Here is a 25,259-nt window from a genome sequence, read left to right on the forward strand (position 1 = left end):
TGTTTGGATGTCACAGTTTACCAAGTAGGCCGAGGCTCCCGAGCCGAAAAGCAAAAGCTGATTTCCTCGTACATCAGCCATGTCTCCTAGACATTATGTTTATATAGTACTAAATCTCTTTACCGGTTACAGTGCGGCGGCAACATAATCAATGTCTTGGATTATGTTCGAGGGCCACATCATTTTTTTGAAGGAGCGAAGGCTTGCATTTATTAATCGGCAACGGAGTGGCCAGGAGGTGGCTGGAGGTGGATGAGAGACGTCCTCCAGCACCGTTAACACAGGCTGCTCAAGGCAGGATGAATGCGCGCCTTTATTCCACCACGCCGCTCTGTAGTAAAGGTATGTACCGGGGACGTTGTTTTTCCAAACCTTTATGCCGGCAGTGACATCTGCCTGCAAAGGCAGGGCAAGACGCCGACATTGCCGCTGCACTTTTGGAACATTGCCACGCTATCTAAAATCACACACTGTGGTGGCAATATGTCTGCTCGCAATCGCAGGAGTCGCCACAATTAAACGAGTGATGAACTGGGGGCATGGTTCTTATTTATTCATTAAATGGTTTTCATGTTTTTCACAACGTGGAATAATAATTTCCCACAGCTTAAAAAGTGGCTACAGCGACCATCTAAACATTCGTCCTTGTGCCGGGGGTCTGATACACCGTCGGGTCCTGAAAGCTTAAAATAGTCTGCACGGCTGAGGCAGCACCTTACCCTACACATTTGCATCGACGCACAATAAGTTAGGGCCTTCTCAGATAATGTTATTCGTAACTGTCATTTGGATGTACTTACCCCGGGACTTCGGTCAAAACGTGATAGCCCTCTACTTGACCTGAGGTGACCTTGTAAGCTCATTTATCCAAGTCGAGGCAGGTAATGAAAAGGGACAATGTTTAAAATACTAAAAGGTTCTGGCCCCTAATGTGCGTGCCCCTGTCGAGAGGAAGAAGACTGTTGAAATAATCCTTAGATGTAATCACTGTCTCTCTCTGTAAAGCCAATTTCTTTCCTTTTTGTCTCATTATGGGCGTGGCGTCCATTCATTACGTTTTGTAATACATTATGTTCTCCGTTGGTTGGAAACGGACAAAGGGATTCGCACACTGTATTAATAGCCCTCATTAAATTTAATGAAGCAAAGTTTCGATCTCGCAGAGATCTTCTTCAGGCTTTGTCAGGCAAACAATGAAGAACAGCACAAAGGGCCCTGTTGGATCGCCTGCCCCACAGAGGTGTCATCCTTTTGTGCCTCCTATGCTTGAAGTCATAGAGATTATATTGACCCTCTTTGTTATTCTGTGTGTGTTGCCGTTAGTCTGCTAAATCTAAATCGGTTTAAGTTGGAGGAGTGCAACATGCGTAAGACTAAAACACCAAACTACTCTACTTACCAGAATTAGGGTCTACGGAGAAGTATGGTTGCCCCTCCAATATACTGTAGACCAGTTTAGCGCTGTTCCCATACACTGGATCATCGGCATCCGTAGCTGTTACCCGGGTAACTGGGGCACCTGCGGGGGCGGGCAGAGACAGAGTTATGAACTGTAACTTGAAAAGGAAGTCATGCTCACATCGCTGATTTCTATGAGCTGAATTTGTTTGTTCTTAATTTGTACGAGGGTTCTGTCTCATCTGTGTCAGACCTACTTGATGTTTACTGCTGAATAATATTAGGGTGGGCTGAACTTCTTAGTCTGCCTCTTTAAAAAAGAGGCATGGCACTGGAATATTGTCCAGCGGACCTTCCCCTTGATACAGGAAGACCCGGACTCCCCCGTAATATTAGCAATTATTATGTCAGCTTGTTTTATATCAAAAAACAAGGCCCATAAAGACTTAAAATTGGTGTACTATTTCAAACTTAATATGTTAATGAAATCATAACTTGCACAATATCCAACAAATAGTACATAAGAAATTATTGCAAATAGCAGATCCCAAACATTGCAGTCATTCTATTTTTGCAACAAACGTGACTCATTATTTATTGCCATTGTCATAGAGGAAATGAGCTAGGCACAGTTGGAAGCTATATGCAAAATAAAAAGGCTGAAATAAAACATATTTTTCTTTTGTCTGCGTGGGAATAATTTTTGTGGAGAAAGACCCCCTCCCATGTTTTCCCGACCCTTCTACTCTCCCTTCAGCGAAATAATAAAATGCATCACCCCTGCCCCCGCCCCCCCCCCCCTAACAATTGTGCACCACATCAAAAAATAAAACAATTTAATGTTTCAGTCTTTTTGTGCCAAACAACATGTTATTTAAACCAGCATGTGTAAATGACAATATGCCTGCCTATGCCCTTAATGTGTCTTCCAATGGCATGTGTACAGTTCTGGCATCAGAGTGTCAATTGCCTGCGGCAAACGTGACATGGCTTCAGATGAAATATGTTTTAACGGCCTAACCGAGCAAACCTGCCACGTCTGTGCTGATCAGCCGTCGCGCCTTTTGTAATTCCGGGCCTCCGCTGGATACGCTAGCGTGGGGGCAAATCAACGCGGCAGTGACGGATGTGACGCAGACCTATTATGACACAGGACACGGGGGACCATAACCGCATCCACTAATGGCCGAGTTACACTTTTACATGCTTAGTTTCCACCGCCGTGGGCCTCAAGAACGGCAGAATGGGAATGTGTTCATCAACAGGTGCAGTGTGCTGCAGCGCCTGAAAAACACGGTTTGAAGGTCATAAGATCATTGAATGCACTGTGTACGTCCTCGAGCCCTACAAAGCAAACACAAGCACAACATTTTTTTTTTCTTTTCCCCCTTTGGGAAGAGTTTTGCCCAATTAAAAGTTTTGCCGATGTTAATGTAACTGTCGGCACATGTTTTCTTAAAATGCTAATTCAATAACCACTATTCCTTTAACAACAGAGCAATCGGCCATTAACTGCAGCAACAATTATCAATGTGGCAGAAATGAGGTTCTTTAATAAACCGGCTCCACGAGGTTTTGCAGGGAAATGTGTGCAGGGACCTTAATCAATATACCAACTCTCAAACGCTCAGGGCGAATCAGAAAATAGATTAGTGTCAGCTCATTCCGCCATTGACGGCTCCATTACAAGGTATCAGGAAAAAGAAGAAGAAAAAAAAAACTGAATATAAAGAGACTATTAACTAATTAAACGTATCCCTTTTAGTTCACAGTGACCCGGCTCCTCATCAGTCTCAGTGTGAGGGAGCGCGTGGCGGAGGGAGGGGGGTGGGGGCGGTGGGGGCTGGGGGACGGAGGGCGAGAAAAGATGTTGACATGCTGACAGTGAGCAACACGCTAGCAGGAAGCTACAGATGGTACGGTAATTGTTTCTGTACAAGATGTTTAGAGGTGTTCTGACAACAAAGGGAGCTGTCCCTTAGTCGCAGACGGCGCGGCTCCTGCCACAGGCACCTTTGTCTGTCCACGGCAGACGGGGGGGGACAAAAAAAAAGAAAAAAAAGGGCTCATATCAAGTGCCAAGCGTCAGTTTTGGCTCCGACATTGTGATTCAGAGGTTTCATGTCATGAATTAAACCGTAGGAAAAAACACGAACACGGTCCCTGCAATGTTTTGCGGCGTGTAACCCAAAAAATCAGACATCACGCATTCCGTTGGCATCGTCGGCATCTGCCGGCTCTGAGACAGCCCCCCAGCTGACCCGCCGACAAATGTGGAGCACAATGATGACTTGAGCTCCGTCTAACCAACAAGGGGTTCAAAACAAACTCGATACGAACAGAGAACGTTTCGGCTCAGTACAACCACTGTGAGACACAACGGGCCCCCCCCCCCCCTCACAAACAGATCTCTTCTTTCTTTTTTTTCCCCCAAATCCGCACGGTGCAGTTTTTGAACTCATCTTCCTCTTTACGCCGTCGGCTACACGTGTCCGCCGCTGATTAATAGTCGCCACTGAGTCTTTGGTCTTGTGACAGCAAAACCAAAGCAAAAGCCACCTTTACTCTCTAACTGGAGTAGGAGTTTCACTGTTGCAACCCAATTATTTCACAGCGCGGGAGCCTCAAGTGGTCCTCTGAGACCGAGGCGCTCTCGTGATTCATACTCGTATGATGACCTATGCTGTTGTGTTGCCAGAGCTTACCTTGTAAATTTCCTACCGCTTGTTATACCCCGTGCCTTGTGCAGTTTTTAGATCACAGCGGATCAATGAGCTGCTCTTTTTGTTGTTCCCCGCGCTTCTGCTGTCTTCCAGCGAACGACAGAGCAACACCGCTGCAACTCCGCGCCGGCCGCTGACACACCTGCAATTGTCCGCCCTTGAAGCCAGTGTATTTAAATCTCAATTTACATGCGATTATCAGTTGTCACATTTCAAAACAGGCATTAGTGCTGCACCTCATTACATTGACTGCATATGAGTTCCGTTGAAAGTCTCACATCTCGTCGCACCGCGGAGGATAACACTGGAGTGTACTGTTCGTAGTTCTGCCCCAACAACCCGCCAGTACGTGTATAAATTCCCCTGAAATTATGTTGAATAAGTAGATCAAATATTGAATAAATTGGCTAAAAGAAAGGGGGGGGGGGGGCATAATTATATGACTTATATCCCAGAGATGTGTGCAATAATCCAAATTGGTGTGCTCATGCAGCAATGTCGGAAAGCAAATTATATCCTTTGTGCGATAGGTGTTTGCCAATTGTCAAATGAATAAAATGAGAGACAGCTAAGGAAATTGCACCCCCCCCCCCCCCAAGATACAGAGTCTTATCTGCCTTAAAGTTAAATTACTGCCGCTACAGAGGGAGAAGGCAGCCATCTACACATCCCTAATTATGAAAAGTACCTCCGTACTTCGAAAAGGTGTCGGACTGTTGCAAACAAGATTTATGAATTCAGTTACACTATGGATTGAAGTGCGGGGTAGTAGAGGGTGAGAAAAAAGGAAATCTTCATAAAAACAGTTGAACCGGTGAAGCGTGAAATAGCTCCCTCTTTCCCTCCCACAGGGTTAAAATGTTCCTCACCACCCCTGATAAAAAAAAAGGAAAAGAAATGAGGGATTAGGAAAGCCAGTGTTTTGGTCCTGTTTCAAATCACTGCAGATTAGTTCATCCTTCCCCCTTGATAATGCACAGAAATTCCAGGGACGCTGCAAAAAAAAAAAAAAAATGGATGCAGCTGTAGGCCATCCAAACGGGCACACGAGCCCAATTGTAGGAGGAACATTGTCTCTGGTTTTTATTCGAAGCCTGTAGCATTGTGGCGGTTCCAATAATAGCAGCACAACACCTATAAACTTCCAGGGATGAAAAAGCTTGAATGGAGGCTTAAAAACAAAAGCCACGCGGGGGGGGGGGGGGGGGGGGGGGGGGGGGGGATTAGGCATGTATACAAAGCCTACAATGGAAAACTCTGCGTCCGAATGAAACGCACATGAAGCTTTTGGCAACTTTCCTACCTGGAAAGTGTTACTCATGCACGGGCTATTCTTGGTCAACCCTTTCAGAGAGATGTGGAGGTACGGCCGGTGCAGTCATGCTATTTCCAGTCTAAATGGATTCGTCGCACTTGCCTGGACACTGAGAGATTGCGCGCAGCCTTCTCCTGTGAAAGCGTATCTCCCTCTGTTGGTTTTGGGCAGTAACCCACAGGGTGACACACATTAAGCATGTATGGAAATACAGCCAGCATTCACGGTTGCCTCCCTGCGCCGAGTGTAATCTCATTAATCATGTCCTGGAGTTCACAGGATTTAATACCACGCCAATAATTTAAACACACATCATTTTCAAAGGTGCCATTACTGTATATGAGGCGCTTAGATCAAATTTACAGCTGTAGTTTTTTTGCTTGAAGGGCTCTGTGGCCTCCTGAACGGGCCCTGGAATAAAGACATGGGGGTCTAGTCTTCTGTGTTCTCAACTGACACAAATAATAGGGCACACACTTCCTATTTACACTGTACACTGGCTCGGTGATGGGAAATCAATAGGAATCTCCCTTGGACCAGGGAGGGGATAAATTGGGGGGGGGGGGTGGGGGGGGTGCAGCCCAATGTGACACACAACGGCACTGTGGAAGGACACTGCAGCTTATTTCTGGAGCACGCTGCTTCATCCGCGTATGGCCTGCTTATTTCCAGAGAAGGATTGCAAGGTTAATGAAACAGTGGAAGGTCATGAAGACGTAGGTTTGAGCCAGTGCGAGGCACTCATTTGCAGACACTTGGTGTAGGAAATTCATTCGGGAAATTGAATACCACACGTGTCCACAGCTTTTATCGACAAACAGATATTTTTAGGGACCATTAAAAACAGCAACGTTTTATTTGACAAACAGGAAAATAAGAATGGCTCCAATGTTGACATGTTTAAGACACTCGTCCCTGCTGGTGGCATCGAAAAGGCCGCAGGACGATGAAGGGGAAAATTAGGAAGTCCTCATTGTAACATCCACATGACCAGTGCGGCGCTTTTCTTTCTCCAGTTGTTCTAGAACACGAGCTACTCCATCCACAAGAGTTGTGCAGTTTCCTAACCCCAGGAAACCGCACTCAACCGTACCTAAATGTCCCCCGTTTGTGGGACGGACGGATAAGAGCACATTATCTAACAGGGACGCGCTCAACTGCCTATCGCGCTTATGGTCACTGCAAAAGAACCCGTCGCTACATTTCATCCACTATTGCCGGGGCGCTTACATTGTCCACAGTGTCCCTACGTCCAGCAAGCTCAGACCAGCTCGGGAGCGTGAAGGGTAGAAGACAGGGGGCGTTCATATGTATGCGGGCACTGAGCCAGAGAGAAAGGGATATAACCGAGGCGTGCGGAGAGCAGTGGGCTGCGTCAGGCGTGGGGCTAGCAGTGGCCTGCTGTGAGCCCTACCCGGGTAAAACAATACTGTTTATGTCTGACTGGCTTTACACCGCAGGGGTTGAAAGGGAGAAGCAGAGAACGCAGGCATGAACAGAGAGGAGAAGGGCAGAGGGGCAGGAGGACGCACAACAGCCCAGAGTTGTGGGTGGTTTATTGGCATGCACAAAGCAGATATTAGATATTACAAAAGTTTTTCTTTGGTGGAAAAAAAAAAAAAAGAAGGCAAAAAAAAGTGGATCACACACACACACACACACACACACACACACACACACACACCCTGTCTGATAGCCTACAGCTATTAGTCAACAGCGGGGCGTGAGCCGCTATAATAAGTGCAATGTAGTTGTCTCAGAAGAAGTACACGAGCACGGCTGTTTTTGATCATTGCTTTAGAAAGATTGAATTATTACATTTCGCTTTCACTAAATATCAGCTTGTCAGATACAAGCTACTTTGTGTTTAAAATTGCACACTAAATAGCTGCTTAAAGCCGGCAGCTAGTTGGCTATCTGAACTTTGGAGGGTTTTGTTTTTTTTGGTAAATCAGCGCGTCAGACACAGAGCTGTCTAACAAAGCAATTTCCGAGACGAATTTGAAATCTCAGCTCCTATAATTAATATCTTCAAATTGCTGATGGGTCAGTTGACTACAAACCCTGCTATCCAATGACAATTTTCTACTACTTCTTATAATATTAAAAATAGTAATACATTTTATTTGTCGGCGCCTTTCAAGACACCCAGGGACACCTAAGGAAACACAAACAAAACATTGATAAAAGCACGGCAAATATATCAATGGTAAAATCAGGCAACTAGTTAAAAAACATTTTAGTCAATAAATCGAGGTGACTATAGTTTAAATCAATAAAATGAAGGTAGACACGGTGGAAGTTATGTTGGGTAAGCTCATCTAAACAGATGTGTTCTTGACAGTACCTGGCCAGAAAAATGGCCGAGAGGCATAGTTAGCGACTAAGTGGTGCACACAGTGAAACAAGAAACAGATATTTATCTCAGTAGAGATGCTGGAGACCAAAAGCAGAGCTAAAAGGAAAGTGAAAGTTTCATTTCAATTCACCAGGGCACTTGAAACTCAACTCCTAAATGAATTCTAATGCGGCTCCATGTCTGCAGGATGCGCAAACAATTTGCCCACAGGTTTGCCATATCAACTTTGCCCAAAAAAAAAAAAGGTATTATAGTGTTCAGAGCATGTTGCCCGCCTCCAAATGATGGTCAATTGAAATCCATGCATTCCAGTTCATAGGAAAAATATACCTTTTTGATCATTTTAAAAATGTATATTTTATTAGCAAGCTTCAATTGAGCAAACAATCAATTCTTCCTTTACAACAAGATAGCTCTCATTCACAAACTTTTCACCAACCCATGTTTTCAGAAAGTGTTTTCATGTCGCTGTCCGCCGCTGCCGAGATAAAAAATTACAAAAAGCTTGACGCCGAACAAAACGGTAAATGGATCTCGGCGTAAAAAACCAAGATGCAATTTTTATTCCTCAGCTGTTTTATTGCACACAACTCTGCGATGCTGTGTTGGCCCCTAATCTCTCTGAATCTATTTTTCAAGTTAGCTGACTTGAATGCAAAACGACTGATGAGCCGCTCCCTGGCAACATGGCGCTTTCACTCAGGAACATTTGACACTGTATCCGAAAAATGTTTGCAGTCTGTGTTTTTTTAGTGTCTTCTTGCTGTCAGAGGTAATTTAATTTAATTACAGTCAACAACATGGACTTTTTGACAGTGGTGGGAGAGGATTAAATGTGAAAAGGCCGTCCATTTTTCAGAATTTGGAAAACCTCAGAGTGCATTTAGTGGCCAATTAGACAATTGTTTGATGTGATGTTATAAATTATGTCCTGTCGGTCAGAAAATATATTTTTTTTTCTTGTCTCATTGCAATCAATTTTTCTTCCGACAGCACATTGCAAACTACTTTGATAAACCCAAGCGTTGAGAAATTGTATAATGCATCCCGTGGCAATGACTGTTCAAATGAGTCCAGCCTTTACCTATGGGTCTGTTCGACACCGTCTCCCTTTCTAGGTCAGAGCGATGGCATGCCAAAGCCTTTTTGTAAAATGGCTGGTCTGTGTGGCTGGGCTGTCCCCCGATAGCGCCATTGCGGTGACAGGAAAGTGATTATGTATTGATCAGGATCACATAGACACTGGTGTAGCTCTCTCTCTCCTGTCTGTGGGCAGGGAGGATAATAGCTCATGATCAGACAGGGAGACTGACAGCCCATCTCTCCAGGCAGTGCCGCCAGCACTATTTCTGGACTATTTTGCCACCTTTTGCCAATTGAAATGCACGCGCGCAGACGGGGGAATAATGCGGGAGTTAAGATTAGCACTGTATTCGGAGTGTTGCCAAATTCAAAGTATAATGCCGCGCTGTAGTGTGGCAGGCCAAAGCTCTTGATAACACAGAAATGGTTGTAACGAGGAGGGGGAAACAAGCGTGTCGAGGCATCCTTTCATCCATCCATCCATCCATCCCGTCCGTCTTTACTCTCGGAGGAGAGGATGACATACTTGGAGGGCCGCCAGTTGATTTTCCTACAGTAGTCCAAGCCAGTTTTAGATTCCTGCGCTGCAGATGGGCATTTATGGCAACACTGCAGATGGGCACTAAGGGAAACCCTCAAACAAATAAGCATGCTCATAAGCAACTGGCACGAGTGCACTTTTTTCTCATTTGCCAGCATTGCCTCAAACCTCCCACCTCTTCATTTGTTACCATTTCCATCAAAACACTCATGATCTACAGCTGCAGGCTCTGACGGAAAAAAGTGGAGGCTCTCCTGTGCGATGATGTCTTATGTTTACATCAGGAAGATGTTAGTATTTCAGATTACAGGAGGCAAAGTAAATAATTGCACCTTAGGAAAAGAAAACGTGGTCGCCCTCAGCCCATCAGTCTTCATTACAGGACTAATGCGTGCTCATTCTAAACTGCACGTTTGGTCGGGGCCGCAGACTGCAGCTGAGGAACAGGACAAATGAATGAGGAACAGCCAGCGGCGGGCCGCAAAGATCACAAAGTATGTGTTTGTATCAGGCCACAACGCAATTATTTCAGAATTAGATTTAGCCAAATACAACATGGGCCAACAGAGGTCTTACAAAAGGGTGATGGTGGTGGTGGTGGTGGGGGGGTTGGATATCTTGAAGATAAGATATGGTTGTCAGCATCGGAGAAATTGCTCCCCAGAGCCAGGGATGGATAAGGGATGCTGCGCTTCTGAAGAGCAAGGGGACCGTCACACTTAAGCACTTACATTGTCATTGTTGTACTAGAATTACTAGTCTTTCATAAGACAGAGGGGGAGCCGTCACAGAGAAACGGGGGAGAGTGTGTGCGTCTGTGTTTGTGTGCTTGTCTGTGGCCATGTGTGTACAATGTACAGTGTGTGTGTGTGTGTGTGTGTGTGTGTGTGTGTGTGAACATGACATCCCTTCCTTTTAGGAGTCGGCCACTGAGTCTGCCGCCTTGACAAGCCGTTTACAGGAACGGCAGGAACAAAATAATTAAGAGGGTCCTTTGTTCCCCACTGATGGCCATGACATATGCCGCCATTTTGAAGGGCTGTGTCATTGATTCACTTTAATTAGTTCATAGGAAATGTGTGCAACATGCAGATAGAGTTCAGGACTGGAAGGCGAGGACGGAAAATTGGCCACTTCACGTGTTTAATTGCTCCCAAGGCATTTACAATGGCAAGGTAATAACAAAGAATAAGGCAAAGTATGTTTTCTAATGAACAACTTCATCCCGGGTAAATGAAGAAAATGGTGCTTAATTTGAGAACTCTGCCACGGGAGCGAGGGCGTTTAATGTGAATTATGCTTCCTCGATGGAAAAAATAAAAAAATAAAAGTTGCAGCATAATGCAAAACTGTGGTGGGGAAGTGAACTCGCGATAAATATTTACTGCATCAGCACTAGCTCCTAAAAGTGTAAACCAGAGATCAAAGTTATTAATAAAAAAGCAGAAATGATTATTTATGTATACACTGTAGCCAAATTGCCCTTAACAAGGCGTGCAGCCCAATGCTGTTCCAGCTGAGCTGCCCTGTGGCCAGCAGAACCCCAGAGTGTGTGTGTGTGTGTGTGTGTGTGCGTGTGCGCGTGTGTGTGTGTTCGCATGCTTCTGTGTGAATGCTGAGTCACCAAAGGCAGTGGTATGGGAAACAGGACAGGATTATGGCACATGGCCAGAATAACCATAACCTCGCTCAACGCGCGTCCCGGTCTCTCCGGTTCCCACATAGCAAGATAGCAGCAAATGTCCTCCCATTTGAATATGGCTGCCAACCATTAAGCCACGTCGGTAGAATTGTATCTCAGCAAACAGACAGCACTGGGCAGACACGGAAGACGCCTCGCCAATTCGACGTGGGGACGGACACTATCAACCGAGGCGTATTTCAGAAACAGTGAGTCCTGTCTATTAATCTTTGAATAATAAAGTTGATTTTGCTTGTTATTATTAATTATTTTTCAAAAAAACCTCGGAGCATATTTCTTTCTTCTCACTCAGCTTCCCACTACGAAGCTGTGGAGTCCTAAATGAAAACAAAATGATCCGCCAACATTTTGTTTGACGATAGAGATTTCTTAATTGTGTCCGTGCTCAACGTTTTTTTTATTTGATAATGATGAGCTTTTATCTTTGAAGTTTTAATGATTTTCACATGAATCAGTACTTTATCACAGAATAGGAAGAACCCATTTTCACGTTACTGACTGTGCCTAGTGTGAGAAGAATTACCCAGATGTTGCTTCAATATTCTTCTTTTTTTTTCTTCAATATCCTTGCATATAGTATTTTACTGATGGAAAATAAAAGGTGGCAACAAAATGAATTCTAAAATTCTAGGGCTGAAATAATGATTACAAAAAATAACAACAATGGTGTAATCGCTCGGACTGCACAGTGCTGTGTACACAACTGAATCCGGTTCTGCGTTTATTATTATGTTTATTTTCTCTCCGCGGCCGCTCATTGTGAGAACCGTTGGGTTCCTCTGTAATATGCAAAGGTCTCGACCTCACTAAGTAAAGTGCGTTTGAGATTAGGTGTGTTGTGATCTTGGCGCCGTACAAATACAATTGAATTGAATTGCATTTGATCCATGTTTCCAACCAAAATCCCTCTGAGGCCGTCTCCTTTTTGTCTGTTTGGTAACAGGACCACAAACACATTGGTAGGCTTTCAGCTGAAAGTGAAAATCAGCTATGTTCGGATTTATTATTAGTTGATTTCATTGTAAATATTCCTGTTAAGATTTTCTATATATCGTAATATGGTTACTGCACAAATGCACAAACATTTCCCGTTTTGAATGTATTTTTAGCCGTTTAGAAAATTGTATGTCAGCGTTTGAAAGATGTGTTGCAGATATGTTGGGCTTTGCAGTTGGAGTATGAATGATAAATAAAATAAGTTCATGGATTATTGAAAAATATGGTCATTGAATGCATTTTTTGTGCGAAAGCGATGGGCAACGATTCGCAGACAATCTCGCTGACTGTGAGGAGCTTCGAATATGTGACTTTAGTTTGGACCATTGCATGTTAAACCAGCCTGTAAATATTCAAACGAAGAAACAACAATGATCTTTGATCTGACTCTGTCGCAATCTGCTGGGGAACGATCTGGCTGTAAACACTATCATGGTGCCGGGGTTGTGTTGCTGTGTTTTCCAAATGAAACACAGCAACAGCAACAAAAAGACAGTATATGACACGCCGGCTGTGTGATTGCACGATCCGCATCTGTGTCAAAACTTGCTATTTTCAGAGTTGTAGCTCGGAGGTTGTTTGTGTTTCCCGTGGAGTATTTTGAAAATGGAAACAGGCCAGAGGCGGGAAGGGGAGGAGAATGTCACGCGGCCAGTGGCAGGCTTGCGCCCACAGCCTACATCCTCTGAGTCGGAAAATATGACCAGAGTGACATGACCCAAGTATGTCTGACTAAAACTAAAGACGTGGCATGAGAGAGAGATAAAAAAGTAAACACTAATGGATTAAAATAAGAAGTGGCTGCAAAATGCCAAAATGTCACGAGCAACAGTCCCTTACAAAAGTGAAGTTGTAAGCGCGTGGGTAATGCTCGACTGGTTTTATCAGTTTCAAGTAACAAAGACATCCACGTGCGTTCAAATTCCGGGGGGGGCAGCAGCGACACACGGGACAGAGTCGGAGGGACGTGTTGCCCCTCCCCGCCTCAGCGTCGGCTCCCTCCGGGGGGGCTGCTGCACTGCAAACAAAAAGGATTTTGTCAGCCAATTACATATTTTCTCCCGCGGCCCGCGGAAAGTAAAAGAGAACCTCGGGCCTCTCGATGACAGTCGGCGGCACACGGCCCGTGGCCCATAACTCCAGCAATTGGCCCGTCCGAAAGCGGCGTGTGACAGAGGTCCTCCACCTCCCACACAACCGCGCCGAGGCGCTGACCACTCACCGAATCCGGGCCACGCCGCGGGCCTTAGCGACGAGCCCCTCCTAAGTGATACACTCCGTCACCTGACAGGCGGCCCGGAGTGAGGAGGGTTAAAGCGTTGTTGTCGTTGGGCTTTTTTTTCTCTCTCTCTCCCTTTTTTTTTTCCCCCCCAGAGGAACGCTGAAACGTGCCAGCGTCTACGTGACTGGTGACTCAATGTCTCCGTCAGCCCCCTGCGAGAGCGGCACTATGCCGCAGCCCGACAAGCAATCCATCACGGGGGAACACACAGACAGAGAGCGGCACGCCGTCACACAAAGTGTGTCCGCGCGGCGGGCCTGCCAGCGCGCACGCGCACCTACATCCGCGATGGAGACCGACACACACACACGCGCGCGCGCACACACACACACACACACACTCCTGCTCTTGTTCACGTGAAACCAGTCATTAGACGCAGAGAGACGGACGGAGCGCACTCCAAAATGCGGCGCAAACACAGAACGCGGTCGTAAACTCGCAACAAAAAAAGGACGTGCGCGTGTGTGGCGACAGGAGAGGACAGCGACAGAATTGTGGATTTACGCCCCTCGTAATCCCAAGGTTTGTTTACACCAGAAGTGAAGTGAGTTTTTTTAAAGGGCTATCTCTGTGGCGTGCCGGAGAGCAGATTCACCCAATTACACAGCAGCCCCCAGTGTGACACAGTGTATCCTACTGTACGATTGACTGTGTTTGTGTTGGTGCGTGTGGCCTTTGTGTGTGTGTGCGTGTGTGTGTGTGTGTGTGGACACCAGACTGTGACTGTGGTAAAACCACAGAGTGACTAAATCCATACTGCGGCGCTGAGAGCTGCCGGTCTTCCGACACACGGCCAGCCGCGAGAGCCGAGGAAGTCGGTGAAGTGCCACGGGTGGACAGTGTAGGGTAAAACCTCCAGTACATCCGGACGTGAATTGGATATTGGTCCGCGATATAAACAAAGTACGTACAAAATGATCCAATGAAAAGAGAACATTCAAAGTAATACCTGAACGAGAGAGCGAAAGAGGAAGAAGAAACAAAAAGGATAAAAAATGAAATTACAAGCAAGCCCATAAATTCTGATGACAAAATAAAAGCAGTAAAAGCATGGCGGACACATCTCTTTCCCCCCCCTTTCTTTCTCCCTTTTTTTTCCCCTTCATGCCTTTATTGTATCAGACAGCTGAGGCGTGGCCACAGCCGAGCCAGGCGAGGGGCTTTAGTTAATGGGGACAGACATCAAGAGGAGGGCCCCGCCTGTGCTGGAGATTTGATCCTTTCGTCTTATCAGCTTCTTTTTTTTTTTTCAAATGACCTTGCTGTACAGACTTTTATGCCTCTACCCTTTTATTCTCCGCTGGTGATTGGATGGGTCTCTCTGGTCTCAAAACCTCCGCCACCTTGATGAATGTCTCCCACCCCCGTTTACGTTGCGCGGACCAATCCGCTCCGCGACCGGCTCCACCGTGCCACATGAATCTTGGCCGGAGCCACTTGAAGGTGTGCTCGCGCAGACACAGGGCGACGTAAAGCTATCGCTTAGCTCAATTTCTTTTTTTGTTTTGTTTCTCTGACTGCTAAATTGAGCGGAAGCCCCCTTTTTTGTGGGAGCCAGAGGTCACTTTTAAAAGTATGGTTATCTCTTTTAATGGGATGCAATCTCTGCTTTTCATTTGAAGGCACTGAGTAGCGGGAGCCCGCAGGGTCCGAATGGCTATGGTTGTCGCCTCAGACAATTAATAATGCACACGCGGAGGGATGAGAGTGCAGTGCCGCCCGACAATCTCCAATCACCTGGAGCACGAGGAGGGAGCACGCATTCACGTTGACTTTATGGCTCCATGTCCACGGAGAAAAAGTTCTTTTTTAAATTTTTAAATTTTTTTTCAAGGCCAGTGTACGTAAGTGGGAACCACGTTCCGCACAACACAAGACACAGCGAGAAAGAGGCGCACAGGAATGCAGAGCAGGGAAAAGTGTATCAAAAAAGGCCCTGCAACGCAACATGAAATATCCACGACTCTCTCCGTGAATAATTAACCGGCGAGCCGTGGCTGTGCACTGAAGAATGCGTATGAGAAAAGCATCCTGGCATCTTAGCAGATATGAGTAAGCATTTGCCGGAGTCGGAGGTGCGAAACTGGAGTCCCCCCTCACTTTGCCTGCTGTGGCGATGGCGCGGAGCAGACCTCCCACTCACCAGCATGACTCCAGACCGCCCCTTGTCACTTGTGGCTGATATGTAACACGGACACACGCACGTGCGCGCGCAAAGTTTGATTTCCACGAAACTGCGGAAATATAACTTTTCAAGACGTTCCCTGTGGTCATAAAATATGTTCTGTCTCAATCAGCCGTCGATGACAATGGCTCCGAAAATCATAGCGCTGTTTCCCCCGTAATACATGAGGGAACATCAACAGTAACATTTTCCAAAAGACGTCCTTTGTCTGACAGGGTGGACTCGGAAAAATGCTGCGCAGCTCAGCAGCACAGCCGAGAGAAGTGCAAGCGGGCGATCGCAGATCAGCGTGGACTGAGGGGCAGACGTAGGCAATTAGTGACTAAGTGTTTGACCGGGTGAGTAAGAGACGGCTTCAGATTGGCTTTCCAGCGAGATGTGACATGAGCACCGAGGACACTCCTCCCCCTGAAGGATTCCACTCAGCGATTAAACAGACGATTTAAAGGAATAAACCTCTGCAGCAGCTGCCAGGTGACCCTCCCCCCCCCCCATCACCTCTCACAATAAAATCCTCAGAATCAACATTGGCCAGACACGGAACCTACCCTCCTCAAACCCCGGAGAGGCCGATGTGCTGACATGATAGGAGTACAAACAGCGGGAAGCCAACCCGCTTGCGACCTTTTGGGGTCATCCTTATCGGTTCCCGGGAGAAGGACGGGGCAAGGTAGTAAAAAAAAAAAAAAAAAAGAAAAGAAAAGAAAAGAAAAAAAATACCAGCGGAGCAGAGATGTTGTTTTATTCAACGACATCAAGTACAGCGCGCAAAGGAAACTCATCAGAACTCAGCAGACTCTCACACGGGCATGACAGGCAGGTTCTCTGCCCATAATGCAGATGGGGTTGATAAAAGAGCTGACGGCCCCTTTGTTCCTCTGCTCTTTTGGCACTTTAATCATTTTTGTAAAAATTTTGAATTCTGTTTTACTCTTGACTCTGGATTTCGTCTTTCTGCTCTCTGTCCTTTTGCCGCTCACCAAGCCAGCCAAGTGCGAGATCACACCGTCGGCTGAGCGGATCAGTTGAGTGAACCAAATGGAAAGACCGAAGGAATGCAGTCGGTGGCATTCGCAGCCAACTACATTGATCCCAGGTAGCCTATAGGTGGAATGTTCCAATGACACGCGTACTGTGTTGCTGTCAGCTACGAGCCTATCGAGCCTACTCCGGTATTCAGCAAAATGATACGACAAATCGCTTGGAAGCGGTCCACATGCTCCAAAAAGCACAGAGACACAGAGGCGCTTACATCTGTGTTGACCTGCTGTTTATTGTATGAAGCAATAACATATTCAAGGCAGTGCCATATTGTATGGTGGTGTGCTGCGGGGTCATAGGGTCACAGGCTTAAGGCCAGATGTTGTACATCAACTGTGTTGTTGATTTTTTTTCGCTGTCGAGGGGCCTGCGGGGAAAACAAAGCTTAATCTTTACTACACACCCAAAGTAGTTATTCAAAATAAGTAAAAATACATGACAGATGTAAAATGGGAAATTTCTGTGTTAACTTGCAGTTGCACCCACTCTTCACTGAGGCGTCAGTCGGGCATTCATCAGGTGCCGACCACACGCTGAGTTTAGTGCGCATACATAAAAAACAAAGGCGACAGTCATGGGAATAAGTCCTAGCCTTTCGTTATTAGCAGTAGGTCTGCACTGAGGTTTGACATGTACAGTACTAAATGTACGAGTCATGGTGAGAACTGCCGTATAATGTCTCCTGTGGCTCTGGAAGAGGTTGACTAAGGAAATCTTTTTTTCAACAAACACACGTGGCAAAAGCTCCAATGGATGTGTCTTTTGGAGCCAAAGAGGAAATAATATCTTGTTTTAAAAGTAATTTACTTGTTTCTATCTTCGAGTCCGTGGTGTATTGTTGAATTTATGAAGAATGTGTCTCATTTCAAGATGTATCTTTTTGTCAAGTGAAATTATTTTGCTGCAAGGACAGACAATTTCACTAATATTAAGTCATTTTCTCCTCAATTTCAGTGTTTATTTCCTGTATTTTAGCTTCTTTCTTTTGGCAGTGTAGGGACTAAACATTAGGATACATTGCATTGATTTTTCCATTTCCTTTTTTTCCATTTGTCTCTTGTCCCCAGCTTTATGAAAGTGCAACACTACACTGCTGCAGAAGTCGGAAATATACTATAAATATAGTAAACGTCTCGGTGTGTGATGATTAGTTTAATGTGTACTAACTGTCTCTAATTCTGCCGCCAGTGGTCTGCTCAGCAGTGTGCAGCAGATTCAAAGTCAACAGATAACAAAGGCTTTCACCACCCACGCTCGCCCAGTATTAAAAAAAAAAACGATCAATGTTAGACTTCATGGCAGAACGAGGTGACATCACTAAATTGGATTTTGGACTGTTGGCCGGACTGAACAAACACAGGAAAGCAGCACATCACAACGTAGACGCTGGACCTATAGGGGACGTTTGCTATTTTTGCTTTAAAAGAATGACTTATTGGTAATCATATTAGTCATTGAGAAAGAATAGTCAGAAAATAGTGATTGCCCAACTGACAAGCCAATCGACTGAGTTGTTTCAGCCTCAATTAAATAAATCCTCCACAATCCAGGGACACCACGAGACTGTTTACATACTGACAAGGTTTTCACCCACTCACTCACTCACTCACTCACCCACTCACAGCGAGCGATCTGCCCACCAGCCAGCGGCGACTGGAGGACGCCGCAGTGTCTTTGGACGGGCACGCCGCGGGAGGGGATCCGCCCGTCTCCTCCCCTGCAGCCCCGCCGAAGGTGAGGATGCCGTGTCCTTGCCTCCTACTCTCAGACTGATTGGCTGACCTTGATTCCGATGATTAGCAGTGTGTGCGCGACAGCGTGACAGCACAAAATGAGACTTAACATGCGTTTCCGAGGCCGTTAGAACTTTCATTAACGCGCGCCTAATTAACCAGAACGGTAAGCGGCGGTACATTGTGTGTTTTTTTGGACGGGGGTGGAGGGGGGGGCTGTTCGTCTCAACGCTGCAGATGGTGATGTTGAAAAAATTGCATTCAGCCAAATGAATTTGATTTCCAACTTTTGTCACCCTCAATGTCCCACTGTACCACTGTTGACCCTGCTACATTAAATCAAATGAATTCATCCACTCAGCGGCAGCACAGTCCGTGGCCTCCGCTGTACACAACGGCTTGCACACATGCTCTTACACGAACGCGCACGCACACACACACACACACACACACACACACTCCCTCATTTGCCTTCCCTTTCATGAACTTTGTTTGTAATTTACCTCCTTCCTTTTCATTTCTTTCCTTCCCTTTCTACATCACCGGCACAGCAAAAAAAAATGTATTCAAAAAATATTTTTTTAAAGCAAAAAAGAAACGAAACCATGGCCACAGAAAAACAACAACCTGTGTTCTTGTCCTCGGTCTCATTGAGAGTATTTTGCTATTCATTGGGGCAAGGCAGCCGGGGCCGGCGAGGGAGGCAATCTTATGCAGATCACATTGAAGGGCTTCATTACCTAGAAGCCAGCTACTTCTTTTTTTTCTTCCCCCTCGAGGGAAGAGTGAGCGAGAGCGAGGGAAGGAGGGAGAAAAAGTGTGTACAAGAGGTAAAGAGAGAGAGAGAGAGAGAGAGAGAGAGAGAGAGAGAGAGAGAGCTACACAGGAGAACAGGGACAAATTCCACCTGAACAATAACAGCATCGTTACAATGGTGTGGTGGCGTCATGCTCACATAGTGAAGGCATGTGCTTTTACTATGTGCACTTGAATCCACTTGTGCATGTGTGTTCAAGGGGGTACGAATTCATTCGCATGTACGGCGTGCGTGCGTGCGTGCATTTCTGCCCGCATTCGTTAGAAAGGAAGGAAGGAAGGAAAGAAAGTAAAGCCCCCAGGGGACTCTGGACGGGCTAATATTACTGTAGCTAGACCAATGGCTGATGGTGTTAGAAACATAATTCAGAGGTACATTGGATAATAAATAACGTGATGAATTAGTAATACACAATTTGTATGTGATGTTGAACAGCTATGTGTGTATGTGTGTGAGTGTGTGTGTGCGTGCGTGCGTGTGTGTACATTCACTTCAACAACATGTGTTTTTTTTGGGAATGCCCTACTCCCCCCCATACTTTTCCTACAGGGAGATGTTGAATTAGCAGCGACTCTCAATCATCTGGCGAAGAAGAATGGATTCACACAAAGACAAAGGAGTCGCTGCGTTACTGACAGGTGACAAGAACCGCGGACGCAAACAGAGGTGAATGAAAACAACAACCCCCCGCACACAGCGACATGCACGTACACACACAGACGCACGAGTGCAGATGCTGTTGCCAAATGAGGTGAGATGGATCAGAGTAGCAGGTTATTTACAGAGAAACTCCAGCGTGTCCGTTAAATCCTTCTCTGCCTCCGAGGCCTGTCCTATCCCCATTTAGCACGGCCACAGGAAAGGGCAGGCTGGCATGCACGCCGCCTGGCAGTTGGACAGGCCTGAGAGAGTCAGAGCCTTGGCCAGGTTCACTGCGCCGACCCCCTCTGACCCCGGCTCAGCCTGCGAGGCCGCCCACCACCACCACCACCGCGGCCCCAGCCCGCACGTGTCCCCGCCCAGCCCAGGAGCCCCGCTCGTCAGATGTGCCCCAGCCCCGCGCTGGCCCAGCTCTTGCCCAGCTGCCCACTAAGTTAAAGGGCCAAGGGCCCCCTGCCACTCAGTCCATCTGCCAAGCGCCAGACCAGAGTCTAGGATCAGAGACGAGAGAGACACAAACACCAGACACTCTCGCTCTCAGCCCTCTGCCCAAAGCTCAGACGGATAAGAAAGATGCACTATAAATGTGCCTCTCTTACTTATGTGGGTTGCTGTGACCCTGAAATACTGCGAGGGTTTATTCGAATTAAACTGCAATTTAATGCATTCACGCTCGGACTTTCCAAGGCCCAAATATGTTCAAGATTTACTGCGAGATCAGCAAAGTATAATAATATTTTTAGGTATATCTGGGAAGGGGATTTTTATAGAACATCTGGCCCAAGTGGAGCATGAAATACTCTTAAAATAGCTCAGCTTCTCTGTATTGATCTGAAAGACGGTAAAAGTGAGTGGAGAGCAACACCAATCAAAGATAGATATAGATAGATGGATAGACAGATGGATAGATATATAGATAGATAGATATATAGATAGATATATAGATAGATAGATAGATACACACAGAGAAACATGCTTTGATGAAACACACACAGCGGTATTTAACAATGTTATCCTTCACGACGGATTATGTACAAGTGCATCACTTGAAAAACGGTGTGGGTATTAAATCATCAGTGATCACAGGGAGCTTTCTGCAGTTGGAATGTGGGAAGCATGAGAGGCTCAGCTCTGATAACGGCCCGCACCGTTGCTCATTTTCATACGTCTCCCCTTGATCAAGTCTGCTCATTTATCGTCCAAATCTGCGATGACAAGCCTTTACTTATTTTCCCAGCTGCCGATGGCGATGAGAGTGTAATCAGGAAACATCATTAAGGCCCCTACATAGGCGGCGGTGCCTGTTAGTCCTGTTACTCACACCCGTAATAACTGAAAAATGCAAATCAACTCCAGGTAATCTATTAATGTCACTTCAGTTTTATGTCTGCACTCCAATTTAGCAGATCTTGACACATTTGGCGAGGCGCCGCGCCTCCAAACAGGTATTCATTTTGGAGGGGGTTTCAGGGAGCACGGTCCGTGCAAAAAGGGGAGACGGGCCATCTGTCTGTGCGCCTGTTTATTAATCGCCCCGATAATGAAGCACACGCGCAGCCCAACGCTCCTGGGGCATCTCCCGCATGAGTTCAATCCGCCAGAACAACTTTCAGCAAGTTTGTGTCGCAATGTAGCAATTATTGTCGTTTGCACCCAAATGACCCCCCCACCAACACACACACACACACACACACACACACAGTGTGACTTCCCCCTAATTACCTGAAGCATCACTCCAAGACTTTGTCATTTTTCAACTGCGCCTCAACCCCCTTGTTAGCCGCAGAAGGGTAACGGAGCCTCATAATTCCGGCATATGGTCGACAAACATATGTGGTGCATTTCTCAGCTTGCAGCCTACATGGCCTCAAAGTCGGAGACCCCATTAACAGGAAAACAGGATCTACTAATCCTGTGAGATTTGTGCACTCCGCGCAAATGAATGATAATTATAATCGTAGCAGGGCTTGCATAAATAAGCGACAAGCTTGCTTATAATTGACGTGACGGTAGAAACATAATCATCTAATGAATATACTGATGAGGCTAAGAACACATCAGAGGTGTGGAGAGGTATATCAAATATACATTTTTACCAAAAGGATGGTAAATGACTTGGCTCTTTATCCTTCAAAGAAAAGACAGATGACATGGTCTTTTTCTTGCCTGACGATTAGACTTGGAACAAATTGTATAACGTCTGGATTTGTAAAACAAATAAACAAATGTGATGATGTAAAAAATACAGCATATAATAATTCCACCTGCTGCTCATAGTGATGAGCCAACGCTGTGGTTCCCCACATCACCACACAACCTTGTCTCCTAGTTATTACATTCAGCTTTTATAATAGTAATTTGCAGCTGCAAGTACCTTCCTTCTGGGGGGAAAGCAATGCTGCATGTATAATTTTTTTTGTCGTAACATAATGAGGAACGGTTGCGAAGTCAAGTCGTGATGAGCTAAATGTAAAATTTCCGTGGACAACATACTTTTTACTTTCCACCAAAATATGCACTTGTAACCAATAAAGAATAATTATTAACATTTGTATGGTTATACAAGCACTTACAGGATTAAAAAGGGGCAATATGTCGTCTTTTTGGTTTTGCTACATTATTAGCCAACAGATGTTTACGTATATACCAATTCAGAATCACATTTGCAAAGCAATGACACTAATATTTGCTAGGGGGGACATCGATGGCTAAACTAGCTTTGGATTTAGCTCAGGCTAAACCGAGCTATCTCGCACACTAGCTTTGTGACATGGCCCTATGACTTGACACAGACCTATTACTGTCATGGCGGAGGGCGCAGTAGGTGCTGTGACAAGTCCTTCTGCACACAGATTACTAGGCCACAGTGCATTTACTGAGTGACATCTCCAGCCACATAACAGGCAGCTTCCCTTTTTTCATTTTGTTTCTTCTTCCAAAATGGCAGATTGGCGAGTGAACACAGAGCAGCATGCAGTTGCTGCAGGACTAACACAGTACACACAAATCAGAGTAAAAATTGTCCTTACATTCATTGGATGGCTGGAAACTTGACATGCAATTGAAGGCATAATTGCTCTGTGTGTGCTGGATGAATTTTTTTTTTCAAAAGATGGCACCGCTTGCGTCCATAATCTTAATGTGTTAGCCAGTTACACTGCCCATTCAATTAGGTGCCATTAAATCAACATTACATTCATTTTAAGCTGAGGTAGCATTAAGGGCCTTGCCTATGGGCCCACAATGGATTTTAGCAACGCCCTGACCGGGAATCGAAGCCCCTGAGATACTGTACCAAAGTTAGCGGTGTAACCCACTGAGCTTTACCAGCTTACCAGAGTCCAAGAGTTGACATTTTTGGGATAACCCCCCATCGACAACAGCACCACAGAGTTACCCCAATTCAAGCAAAGTGATAACCAAATCTCTGCTACTTGCAAATGCTGGATCGGTTCGCTGATGAGTGATGGGCATTTCTCCTCCACCATTGGCACCACCTTTGCTCTCCCCTTCCTCTCATTGTTGCACTGTACACGGACAATCCACTAAACAATTAGAATGGTAGTCACCTTCATTTTCATCCTATTTTCGGGCAACGAAAGTCAGAGAAAAGTCACAGAAAGCGACACGTCTTATCGGACTGGCCCTTTTAACGGAAGAACAAAAGGTCTTTCTCCTTCATTTCCCATTAACCTCTGTGCTCCTCCACACACAGGAAACATGGTGACCTCAGCGGCCCATGGCACATATCTCATCCGGCTGTGGGGACTGCGTCCTATGGGGGGATGGTGACATTAAGTGAGGGGATTTTCTATCTAGCCCTAGTCCTTGACAGATAAAACGTGGGTGTTGATATTTGTCCCTGGTCTCACCGATAGCGTGTGGATACACTCTTGATAAGTGAGGCGCTGGTAAGACATTGATGAAGTCTGGAGTGGAACTGACAAGCTCTGTAAGTGGATAACATCGTCAGGAGAACCAGCCTGTTACGGTCTGGATTAGATTTTTTGATTATTCGACGCAGGTGGGTTCACGCCAAGCAGGAATACATCAGCACACTCAGCACCGTCTGAACTCCATACCAGATGTAATGCTTGCATTTCATAGTGTGTGCCATAATTACATTTTAATGCTTCCCAGTTCCCCGTCGCTGTGGAGATTTGCTCGTATGCAGGCGTCTTCAACAACATCCGTTCATTTTATGCTCCCTTTCCTGTGGACTTTATTAGTTATCCACTGCTCAGCGCACTTCCACTAATCCACTGAGTCCTGCGCACATTCTCATTTCAGTGCGATGGAGATGAAACGCCTCTGTAAAGAGACCCCGTGATTTGTGAACATGAGGCGAGAGAGACGAACAACTTATTGTTGGTTTGTCCACAGCCCCTAATTCTCCCCATAATTCGCCGCCAACACACAACAAACTTAACAAGAGGAAAACTAGTTGCTAAAAGAAAAAGCCTTTCAAGCAAACAATTGAGCATTCGTGAATGTTTAATTAATCAGCAGTGACAAAAGGGAACAACAGTCAACAAAGAGATGCTGATTTCCATTTCTTATGCATTATTCCCAGTGGGCTGACTGCTGTCAGCTACTACTTTCCTGTCTACCCCGGCACGGTGGCTGTCCCAGCACTGCGCTGACAAAACCCCTTGGAGAGCAGCAGCACGTTTCAACTGGGATCCAAAACTATGAGCAGCAGGGATCAAGCAAAGGAGTTCAGACAGCAAGAGTTCACCGTTATTCTGTGTTTACACGGATACCCGAGCTTTGCATTTTGTTCCTTTTTCGCTCGCAGCCAATTAGAATCGGCGGCAGCGATCGTGGGGGTCTGAAGCAAAACCGCCTGTGACGTCGAACAACTGAATCAGGAGCTGTGGCCTGCAGATGGGATTCATGGAACAGACTCCATTACATACCTAACGCCATCTGCCCTAGCATGTTCTGTCAGCTTGGTGACAGGTAACAAGAGGACGCTCGATGAGGAAACAAGCGCCTGCCGCCCAGCAACAGACCCCGGCACCACCGCCCAACTCCTCCAATGTCAAAACGGCATAAAGACACACTCTGATCTCCTTCCTGCTACTGATGGAAACATTTTCTACAAGACTCCTGCTGCTCTGGGGGTCAATGGCAAGGCTCCCCGGAAGAAGACCACACAGAAACACACACACAGACACACACAGACATACACACACACACACACACACACACACACACACACACAAACAGTGTACTGAGCCCCTTGCAGGCCTCTGCCTATTCTTGATGAGCTAGCCTATACATTTCAATCATGTGATCATCACACGGTGTTCATTTAAATGCATGAATACGATAAGAATGTGAATATACGAATACATTAGCATACATCGAAATTGAAAGTGTTTTCTGCGGCTTGCTTACCCGTTTTATGGGAGCTTGTAG

At 45.9% G+C, this 25,259-nt stretch overlaps 1 protein-coding gene across 2 annotated transcripts in view; it reads right to left on the minus strand.

Annotated features, from left to right (window-relative positions):
* Positions 1 to 25,259, minus strand: part of cdh8 (cadherin 8) — an 88,916-nt gene that overhangs the window by 29,378 nt on the left and 34,279 nt on the right. For both annotated transcript variants that reach the window (XM_047331725.1, XM_035629259.2), the window contains exon 4: positions 1,400 to 1,519. In XM_047331725.1, coding sequence (XP_047187681.1) covers positions 1,400 to 1,519 — 120 coding nt within the window. The remainder of the gene's footprint in view (positions 1 to 1,399; positions 1,520 to 25,259) is intronic.

The sequence above is a fragment of the Scophthalmus maximus genome, chromosome 4 (assembly GCF_022379125.1).
Source record: "Scophthalmus maximus strain ysfricsl-2021 chromosome 4, ASM2237912v1, whole genome shotgun sequence".
NCBI classification, from domain to species: Eukaryota; Metazoa; Chordata; class Actinopteri; order Pleuronectiformes; family Scophthalmidae; genus Scophthalmus; species Scophthalmus maximus.